Source organism: Podarcis erhardii (genome assembly GCF_964252035.2).
Source record: "Podarcis erhardii genome assembly, chromosome: 1".
NCBI classification, from domain to species: Eukaryota; Metazoa; Chordata; class Lepidosauria; order Squamata; family Lacertidae; genus Podarcis; species Podarcis erhardii.
Window position 1 is genome coordinate 91397452 of NC_138497.1, and position 11312 is coordinate 91408763.

Here is an 11312-nt window from a genome sequence, read left to right on the forward strand (position 1 = left end):
TAGCTCGGCGGGTAGGTAATATAATTAATGGTAATGAAAAACACCATATATGGCACCATTATATGAAATGCACCGAATCTGCGGAGGCACACAGTGCTACGGTGGAGGTTATAAAAACAAATGGGGAACATTTATCTTCAACATTGACCAACTTCTTTACAGACATTTAATAATTACATATGCTCCGACTGTCCCCTGTTTATCAGGTGGGTGCCTGGTCCTAATAAATCATTGTCCCTACTTGTGCCTTTTGGATATGCCTTTTATTATGAGTCACCAGATTTGCCATCACTCACGTTTCATATTAGAGGAGGGGAGTTTCAGGTAAATTGAGCAGCACCCATTTGCCAGTGCGCCTCCCAATCCAGCAGGGGAATAATGTGCAACACTGACGCATATATAGCACCCTTGCTGGACTAGGGCAAATGTGAATATCCCTGAACAGCACATTCAGGGCTCCTCCAGGTGTCCTGTTTATGGAACACTCGTACCGATTTGCTTACACAAAACTTACACGGATGTCTGGTTATGTCTGGTCTCCAATGAGCATTCATCCTGATTTGCTTTCAGGGTGTTTTATGCACCTTCCCATTAATCATTCATCCACCCCACATTTTCCAATGCATTTCCTCATCACTCTCCTAACTTCAGAAAGTCTGTTTCTTTTTAAAAGTGGATTTGTTGCACCAGGGCAATGGAGCACTTTAATCTACTTTGACTGAGCAAACCTAAATTTATGGTATGTGTTTGAATACCCTCTGCAAAATACTGACAGTCTGGAGGCACTCTCCGTTATTTTCTTCACTGTAGCCTGCTGTGATATTTGCTTTCCAGTAGGTTTTTTTAATAACAAGATTTTAACCATTCATATTCTGCAGTCTTGAGCAGCTGGTGCTATGTAATAGGTATAAGATACGTTGGATGGACAGGCGAGAAAAAAATGGAGATTTGTGTCCTTGCATGCCTATTTTATTTTTCTTTCAGCTCTTCTAGTATCTTGACTCCTTCACAATAGTTGTGTCTTGGAAAGAATAAAATGCTATGAGGCCTTAAATTTCAGCGCTCTTTGCCAAAGAAGTGCCACAGGGAACCTGGGATTTCAAAATAAGTTTCCTTTTCAAGCTTTCAAAAATAAAAGAAAGAGGAATAATTGAACTGAAGTCTCAAAACTTTAATTGAGAACAGGGTTTTATTTTTTCAGGTTGCAAATCTTAATATTTCAAATGCCCAGGGAGGAAGATATTTCTTTGATTTTAAATTATTTTTCTGAAAGGAAAGGGAAATGTTTTATTAGGGCAGATTGATCTAATTTTTACCTTGATTTTCAACAGAGAAAACTATTGGGGGCAAATAGAAATCATTTAAAAAGGTGGGGGTAGAAAGAGTGCTTTACAACACAAACTCCCCCCCCCCCTTAAAAACTTGCAGGGGACTCCTATGCGTTAGGGTCCAGGGAGAAACCTGCAGAAGATGTTGATTGCGATGTTGACTGTGAAGCCTTGCTATCTGGCCCACCTTTGCTCTTCCTCTGCAACAAAGGAAACACAAGCCCAGGACCCCAGGAATATCGCACTGCTCAGAGACTGGGGTGGCGTGCAACAGTATGAAGATTCAAGTTATCAGCTTGGCCTTGTGCAGATGTTTTCTCCCACCCACTGGACCTACATGTGAAGGATGATGGAGACCATGCCTGCCAGTTATCCTTTCAATATCACATGCTCCACCTATCCGATTCCCTGATGTTCAGTGAAGCATCTCTAAAGCATGCCTACACATGTACATCCTGCAAATGCAATACAAATGACTCTCATGCTCCCTGTTGCATATATACAGCTTTGTGTGTAGCTCTTCCCCTGGCCCTATGCTGATCATGGGGGCAGGGGCAGCAAAGCACATAACATTGAGGTAGCCAGCGGTTGTGGCCCCGCTCCCTCCTGTCAGCCCATAGAGGAAAATGTCTTCACGTTGGGCACCATAGGTGTGTACTGTACATAAGAAGAGTTCTGCTGGCTCAGGCCTGTCTTGTCCCATGGTAGCCAGTCAGATGCCTACAGAAAGCCCACATTACAACCCTGCCCTTCCCAGTTGTGATTCTGTTCAGAAGCATCATGCTGCCTCCAATGGCGGACATAGAACATAGCAACTGTAGCTGGTAGCCAAACATGGATATAGACTTCTCTGACATAAATGTGCCTAATACACTGTGTTAGGTAATGATCATTGGTTGTCAACCTGTGGCTTCTGGAAGTAGGAGGGAATTGACTGTGGAAACAACATGAAAGAGGAAAATATCCACAGATCTATGGAGAAGAAATAGCCCAACTGGTGCAGCTTCCCCCTCCCCCGCCCTTCACCTGGAACAGACAGCAGACTAAAGAAAAACTTGCTCAAAAATGTGCACAGTAATTCAAAGGAGAATCTAGGAGCCTGTTAATTTAATAGAACAGCTGAAATCGGGATGGTACTAAGGGACCTTAACATGCCTTGCATAATTAAAAAAGCTAGCAATTATCAGAAGAGAATAACTAAACAGACAATTAGATGATAGATAGATAGATGAAAGATATTTCATTTTGCATTCATATTGAAGGTTTGTGGGATCCCCCCCCCCCATTTGCTGAGAATGTTTTATATGCCCATTTGAATGTCAATAGAAGAGCTGTATGTGAACTTTCGCTTAAAGTGAATTTGGGCCTTAGTTGAAACAACTGAATAATTTTGCGGCAACCCGAAGTTTTTATAAAATGATGCATTTTTCTGCGCGATTCCAGATGGCCTGGCCAGATTTGTGTCCCTTTTATGCTTTGCATGTTGCAGCATCTGGGCTTGACAAGGCATGTGACCCATACCTTCTCCCCAAGCTAGCGAGCCCCACCTGGACCTACTCCCTGCCTGGCAGGCCAGCCACTGCTATCTGGCCCAGGATGATGGGATAAAGAGCATTTTAAAATTAATTGGCCTAGAAGTACCATAAATGTTGTCATTTCTCAATTTGGGTTGTAAACACAGTCTTGTTGAAACTGCTGAATTTTCTCTCAAGAATGATGCATGATTTTCACAAAGTTAAATTAGCTGCTCTTTTGCTACCCATCTGTGCTTGAATCAGCAACATTTCTATGAAATCCATCCTATTGATCCCATTAATGCATAAGACAACAAACAGTAGAGAAATTATGATGATGATGTTCAGTATTCAACTAATTTTTTGTGCTAGCGCATGGGGATTTCCCTCTCTCCTCCCTTTATGCACTCCCCACACTGTCTCCAAATCTGCTGCAGAGGGTTGGGAGAACCCCCACAGAACACTCACCATAGCACTATGTTAAATACAACCCCAATATCAGATTGTTTGGGGGCAGTATCTTAGAGCAGCCATAGCAGTGAAAGACAATCTGCAGCTAAAGAATGCAATATATTCTGTTACTAGGGCTGAAATCCTCTGCACACATAGGAGAATATATTCCACTAAAATCAATAAGAAGAGATCTGAGCAGACTTGGTCGCACTGCGTAGTACAGTTCTGAATGTTAAATCATTATGGTATGGCACGGCTAGAAAACCTGTGGCCTTCCAGATGTGATTGGATTTCAACTCCCATCAACCCCAGCCCACATTACCAACAGTCAGGATGGAATGTTGGCAGCTGGAATCCATCAACATCTGGAAACACAATGGCCAACGTCTGAGATCACACACATCTCCATTGTTGCCCAGAAGACAAAGAACTGCTTGTGCCTAACTTTTTGGATGGATCTTTGCATCCATTTCCTTGGCTGACCATGCATGAACTTTGCTTCATGGAGGCAAGTTTCATGCATGCTATTTCAGAGATGCCCGTTGTTGTTGTTAAGCACCTAGCTTCCAACAATTTGACTTCACCTCCAAAGGCACACTCCTGCATTGTTTCCCGAGACAGGTGGATCCCAATGGGTTTGGAGGTTGGGGGTATACTTAAGCATAAAAGTCACTGCTTCTCAACCAAAGTTTGATAGATAAGCCTTGGAAATTAATTTCTGGAAACTGGAAACAGCCACCAAGCCAGTCATGGTGTTAGGTTAACAAGGGGAAATACTTCAGAAGAAGTAGACAGCATGCTACTTGATTCCTAAGGATCCAGGGCATGTGAAAATCAGGCTCAAGGGAACATACATCTGTTTTTGAAAAATGCTACAGTTTTTATGAAAGTGACCTTTTCAAATGCTGTCATTGGAATGCCTAGTGTACTAAGAAAACCGCCAGCAGTTTTGTGAATGTAAAATATCAATGAATTGACCTCATGGGTGTAAGGGAACTGCCCTGATCATTCCTGCAAAATAATACACTCTGGTTAACTTGATCTTTAAAGTTTGGGAACAGAAAGTATATATTTTAGCAGAGACAGTCTGACTGCATAGCCAACTTTTCTTAGTAATAGAGCTTAAAAGCTTCGGCAGTGATCTGTTATTCTTACAAGAGACAATACAGCTCCCAACAGGCAAAGAACAATGGAATTAATGGATTGGAAAGTCAGAGTCTAATGTATGAGCTCTCAAAAGTCTCCCCAGACTAGCAAACTGATTGTGCATATCCAGTAAGTTACCACTATCAGGTTCTGGGTGTATGTGATACCATCAAGGGAACCGAGAACAAAGGTCAATAAAGCTGCAAACTGCCTCCAAGGAATGAAATAACATTTCTATGGGAAGCTTTTTGGGAGGGATTGCAAAGAAACTGACATTATTTATACACAAAGGGGGCCCTTTGCTTTCAAAAGAGAGAATAAGAAATAAGCAAGCAAGCAAAAGTCGACAGAGTTCAACTGTTCTGCTGTTAAATCATTTTTGATTGAATTCAACTTTCATGGATCATTAGAGAGCCAAAAGCAGAATTCCTGGAACTGCTTTAAACTAATGATTCTTCAGTAAATTATTTTCTTAAGGTTCCCACGTGCTCTTTTCTGGGCCTTTAAAGAAATTCTGATTTATATCATTTTACTTCCTGTCTTCCTTAAAAAAAAAAAATCAAACCACAAACCTTTTAATTGATTGTAATTTATTTCCACTCTTAAAGACCAGTGCAATTCTGAATCCATTTTTACTACAATATAAATGTCACCGAGTCGTAGACGGAGTGCTTGCGCCTGCATTTGTTTGCTTTGGGCCAAATTGCGTGCTTTTTATATTCAGTCGGAATTGAGTAAATACACTCAGGCCTTATTAACTTGGTGGGGGAGGTGCTGATTTACATCCCCTGGCAAAGGATAAGCTGGAGGCAAGTTATTGCTGAATCTACTCCTTACTCCTTACGTGCACATTATTGATTTGGGGTGTGCATAGGTAGAAAGCTGGTAACGATTTGACTTTATCCTGCAAATAATTCTTACCTGAGCTAATGCTGAAACACCTATGCATACCAGGGGAGGAGGGATTACAGCAGAACCATTACACTCCTAGCGATTACTTTATGATCCCAATTTCCCTTCATTAAGCAGCACGGGTTCAGGCCAGCGCCATTTCCTTCATCGACTTAAAAGAAACTGAACCATTTTGTATAGCAGGCATGCCTGAAGGAGACTCTGTTAGACCCCAGAAAAGACGAAGGGAAGATCCTCCAGATATTTGTTCAACTCCAGCTCCTATCAGCCCCAGCCAACCAGGACAGCAGTGAGAGATAGTGGGAGTTGTCGTCCAACAACATATGAGGAGTTTCAGGTTCCCTACCTTTGTTATACCTGATCTGCTTGGCCATATGTCTTTGGCATCACCCAGCTCCATGAAATAATACATTTCCCCCCTTTGCAACCAACAGCAACCGTAAAACCGAACATTTATATTCAGCTTTTTCCAAATGTTCAAAGTACATTACATGAGCTAAGTAATCCTTCAACAGGACAGGCAGCCTCACTGTGCTTTAGAATCTATTACTTCCTCACTGCCGCCCAAGCTTCTTAGAAAGTACTAAATAAATTAAAATAAAATTGAAATGTTTTGAATTAGCGGGGGGGGGAGCTGCCGGGGGGAGGATAAGGATGAAATGCAAGCCTATCAAAATTTACAGTCTTCCACCCTTTTCCTAAAGAGGGAGGACACCATGAGGAGAAGAGGTAAGTCATGGTGTTAATGGCCTGCAAGAGAGAGAAGCTTTGGCTGCCTTTCCTTAAGTAGAAATGATGCTTGTGGACACATCCAGAAGTGCGATTTCTCACCTGGAGAGTATCTGAGGAACAAAATCATGCACTTAGCAGTGTTGTTTCAAATTTTAATAAGGTTGTTGTTGTGGTGGTGATGGTGGTGGTGGTGGTTGTATTCATTACTCACCCTTCACCATAAGGTCCCAAGGAGGGTTACATTATTAAACAACTTTTAAAACAATTTAAAATAACCCACAACCATGAAGTATGTCTTTCTCACTTTTCCCCTTCCCAATGGTGATATCTTTCACTTGTGATGGGGGGGGACGGGACTGGCATCTGAGCTGAATCTAAATTTGGAAGGGTCTGAATTCAGCTCATATTTGAGGTAAGCATTATAAACTAGGACAGCTCATATTCCAAACTCCCCTAATTCAAAAAAAAAAATCCATCACTAACAACAAACCTGTTAAAGTGTGCCAGAATGATGATCCCCATATTGCTGATGGAGGCTTCATGCTGACCAATTTTTTTTATTTTTTATTTTTTTTTGTTAATTCTTGAACTGAGTTCTCCTTCTTGTGACCTCTGTGCTGCACTTGCTGGAGACATGTATGCTGGATTAATGGTTTTAGAGATTAAGTAGCAGCTGAAGGAACGTGTGCTTCAAAGTGGAGTAGCAATTTGGGGTTTAGCATTGACAGATGGCTTGGTACTAACAAAGCATCAAATGTTCATCAGCTTTTATTTTTGCTGTAAAAGTTCTTGTTGGAGAGGTTATAAAAGTGTTCAAAAACCCACAGCTTCTACCCTTTTCGCACCTGATCTGCTGGTGGTGGTGCAGCGGGACAAGGAATGTATCCCCATTGCCTAGTTAATAAAACCAACACACCCCGCCTTGCCATGCTGTGCTCTTGGTTTCATTGCCCTCCAGCAAAACATGGCAAGAAATTTGCACCAATTCAGTTTAGTCATGCATAACGGCACAAAACTAGCAGGAGCGTAATGTGAACTGAGATGCACAGTCAAATGCACACTCCATTTAGGCGGTGCAACACCCCCCCGTCAGATGCACATCCAGATGCAAACGAATTGACCGCTTCATATATCTACTGCTAAACATATCTACAGGCTTCCACCTTCTGCCCAGAACACATCTCAAAGTCTATTGTCTACAGCATGGGTGGCCAACCTAGATAAGGCCCCCTGCCCCAAGCCTCCACAAAAGATGAAACATTTAAAGTAGACATAACACTGTGGCATGTGCAAAATTTTAAATCTCTCCTCAGCTAACCTGCATGGATCAGATAAGGAGAGGGGGCTGTGTGCTCTCTCTCTCAGTGTGTGTGTGTGTGTGTGTGTGAGAGAGAGAGAGAGAGAGAGAGAGAGAGAGAGAGAGAGGTGGCTAGATGCAGTGCTTTTTTCTAAAAAAAAATGTTTAGGGGTGCTCTCATTTCAACTCAAGAAAATCACCATTTTATAGTTCAAATCGGGGAAAATAAATACAGTAAATGGAACAAAAGTACAAAGAGCATGCATTACCTCATGATGATGAAAAATAGTAATTTTCCTAATATTGAAATACTGCCCCTCAGTGAGGCCAAGCTTTCATCACTAAAATACCACACATCCACATTCCACACTGCTTCACACATTAAATGCTCACTTCCATTTGAGACTCAGGAAACACCGGGAAAGGAAAGGAAGCGCCATCGGGGGTGGTAACAATGAAACTGACCAATCACCTGCTAGATTCCAACTCCTACTTCACACATTAAACGCTCACTTCCATCTGAGACTCAGGAAACACCGTGACAGGAAATGAGGCCACCATCAGGGGTAGCAACAGAACTGATGATTCACTGTGCTATTCAACAGAACTGACAATTCACCGTACTAGAGAAGAAACTATTAAAAAAGGTTTCTTCTCCCTTTAGATTCACAAAATGGTTAGGGGTACACATATCCCTGCATCCCCCCCCCCGAAAATTGGCTACACCAATTGCTGCCATGCAATCCCTGGAAGGCTGACCAATGGTGAATGTGGCCCTTGCACCAATCAGGGATGGTCACGTCTGATCTATAGCCAAGCCTTGTGATACAGTCACTTCTGTTCTTCTAACCCATTGGATGCACACACAGTGTAAGCGTTTGCACCAACCTTTTCCCTAAACAATCCACCAAGTGAAATGAAAAAGTAGACCAACAAGGCCAGACTGATACCTAGAGAGCAAGACCTACAAGACAAACATAGAAAATAAAATGACAGAAACACCTCTAGCTCCTATCAGCAAGAATTTGCAGCCTGTTCTGAGCAATGATACTTCCCTGCCATATGCCTTGCATACTAGAATGGTCCCTGTTTTCAGGCAACCCCTAACCCAAATTAGCCACTTGCAGCAACAACACAACAAAGCTAGAGGCACAGAGGCCAGACAAGCCCAGATATGAAAATTTAGAGTCATCCAGAACAGGGATTTCCACACTGTGGTCTGTGGACCACCAGCAATCCATGAGCTTCATTGGGTGGTCCTCAGTGTGCCTGTAAAAATGCAATTTAATAGCATACAGCATCTACAGCAGTACATCACAAGTGCTACTACAACAGGCATGGAAAAAAACATCAAGTGGTCTTTCAAGACTCTCAGCAATTTTCAAGTAGTCTATGGGTCAGGAGCGGGGGTCTAGGAGCAACTCACCTAGAACAATTCCCAGTGGGAGCCATTGCCTTGATTGGCATGTTTAGTGTTCCTTGCATGATTTGGGCAACAATTTTAAATAAATGCATAGAGCATGTTTGGCTGAGATCCTCAATTGCTCTCAAGTGTAGAAATGTTGCAATATTTACTTGTTTCAGCTTATTAGATGTGCTGTGGTTTTATTGATTTAGTATTGCATTCATAACCCACCTATCCTTCAAGGAGGTTAGTCTAGTGTAGGTCATTACAGTGGTGCCCCACAAGACGAAATTAATTCGTTCCGCAATTTTTGTCGTCTAGCGAATTTTTCGTCTTGCGAAGCACGAAATCCCATAGGAATGCATTGAAAATCAATTAATGCGTTCCTATGGTCAAAAAAAGTCCAAACAAAGCCTAATTTGGTACAACAACAGTTTATTAACTGCTCTTTAAAGTCACACATACTGTAAAGAGCAGTTCAAAAATTGAAGGGAAAATAAATTAACTTTATAAACATGACAGAAAAACATTTAAAAATCAACAAAGTGTACAGTACATTTTCTAAGACTCTGGGGGACCACTCGAAGAAGGCTCCTCTTCCACTCTTTGCTTCTTGGTCAAGAACCTGTCCATAGTCTGCTGCTTTATCCGCCTTTTCAGCAGCTCCCTGAAAGACGACATGACCCTCGTATCATAAAAGTTCCCAGCGTCATGTGCCACGTGCTTCTCATGGTGGTGTAGATCTGCAAAAGTCTGCACCTCCTTCCACTTCTGGCAAATGTCCCTCAGTCTTTCGGAGGACAGCCGTTCCTCAGTTGCTTCCTCCTCTTCCAGTGAGGCCTGCTCCTGCGCAGCCTCTGCCTGCAGAACGTAGCCCTCCGTCGTCACAACCTCCAGGAACTCCGCTGCAAAGTCTTCAGTCGCAGGAACATCAGAACTGGCAGCCTCTCCATGCCTGACCACACTGTGGATGCCAGATCTTGTCTTGAACCGGTCAAACCAACCTCTGCTAGCCTTGAAGACTTCTGGCTCGGCTGAGGTTCCTGGCTGTTCCCGGATGAGGTCAGCGTGCAAGGCCTTGGCCTTCTCACAAATGACGGCCTCAGACACTGTGTCCCCTGCACGCTGCTTCTCTTCTATCCAGATGAGCAGCAACTTCTCGACCTCCTCCAGGACAGCTGGGCGGTTCTTCACGATCCTGGTGACTCCCTTGGCTGCATCAGTCGCCAGGATCTTCTCCCTCATCTTCAGGATGGTCCCGATGGTCGATGGGTTCCTGCCGTACTCCCTGGCGATGTCCGTCACACGCATTCCGCCGTCGTGCTTCCAGATGATCTCCTTCTTCATTTCCAGCGTCACCTTCTCCTTCTTCCTCTCGCCGGCCACTGCAGCAGCAGTCTTCTTGGGTCCCATGGCAGCACAGCTCCTACCTTCGTAAACTCAGAAACAGAAAAAAAAATCAGTGATGTGCTTCAAACCCAAAAAATACAAAAGCAGCCAGCCACCCACCACACAGAAATTAAAACCCAGAACCAAGGCCTTGAATCCCAAGCACCCCAACCCCAAATCCAAAATCCAAAAACCCCCAAAAAAGTTTTAAAAGTTTAGCTTACCAAATGGATGAAAGAGAAGTTCTGGAAAAGCTTCAACAATCAACCACCGACGTCCTCAGAAACCTCAAATGGCTGCAAAATAAGTTTAGGAAAAGCTTCAAAAATCACCAATGTCTTCAAAAACCTCAACTGCTCCCACAGACATGCACCAACCCACCCACAACACAGAAATTGCAAACCCCTCCCCAACTGCTCCCCCAGCCCCTCCCCAACTGCTGCAAACCCCTCCCCAACTGCTTCCCCACCCAGACAAAAAAAAATTTCAAAAAATAACAACATGGCCAGCACTCAGAAATTCAAACTCAGAAAATTTTTCAAAAAAAATCAACCTGGCCCAGTGGTCACAGAAAATCATAAAAATTCCCAAAAAAGGCCCACAAGCCCCCAGATTATCGCAAACCCCTTCCCAACACCAAGTCCTTGAATCCCAAACACCCCAACCCAAAATCCAAAACCCCCCAAAAAAGTTTTAAAAGTTTAACTTACCAAATGGATGAAAGAGAAGTTCTGGAAAAGTTCTGGAAAAGTTTTGGAAAATCTTCAAAAGTGAGCAAAGTCTGAGAAAAGGCTACCAAACCACGTGCTAACAGTTGCTCCTCGAAGTCAAGTCGCAACTGCAGCTGCTCAAGCTAAGCACCCTTGGTTTTAACGGTTTTTACACAAAGGAAACAAAGTCGCGAGACGTTTTCGTTTTGCGAAGCAAGCCCATAGGGGAATTCGTCTTGCGAGGCAAATCGCGGGCGAAAAAACCTTTCGTCTAGCGAGTTTTTTGTCTTGCGAGGCATTCGTCTTGCGGGGCACTACTGTATCTGACTCTCCATTTTATCTTCACAACAACCCTATTGAGGCAGGTTAGGCTGAGAGACTGTGGCTGGCTCAAGGTCACCCAGCGAGTTTCATGGCCGAGTGGGG

General features: G+C 43.2%; 1 protein-coding gene across 1 annotated transcript; it reads right to left on the reverse strand.

Annotated features, from left to right (window-relative positions):
• Window positions 1–9205: 9205 nt before the first annotated feature.
• Window positions 9206–10443, reverse strand: LOC309337248 (putative CENPB DNA-binding domain-containing protein 1). Its single transcript, XM_081854009.1, has 2 exons — window positions 9718–10443; window positions 9206–9642 (listed from the first exon to the last, which is right to left on the reverse strand). The coding sequence occupies exons 1-2, from the start codon at window positions 10198–10200 to the stop codon at window positions 9349–9351; spliced, it is 777 nt and encodes a 258-aa protein (XP_081710135.1). The 5' UTR covers window positions 10201–10443; the 3' UTR covers window positions 9206–9348.
• Between the last annotated feature and the right edge of the window lie 869 nt (window positions 10444–11312).

What these genes read in the sequence shown, in the direction of transcription:
- LOC309337248 (XM_081854009.1), bottom strand. Translation starts at nt 10,200, where the DNA reads ATGGGACCCAAGAAGACTGCTGCTGCAGTGGCCGGCGAGAGGAAGAAG. An exon ending in GAGAGGCTGCCAGTTCTGAT is followed by an intron (nt 9,643 to 9,717) that starts GTTCCTGCGACT and finishes CTGCAGGCAGAG; the next exon opens with GCTGCGCAGGAGCAGGCCTC.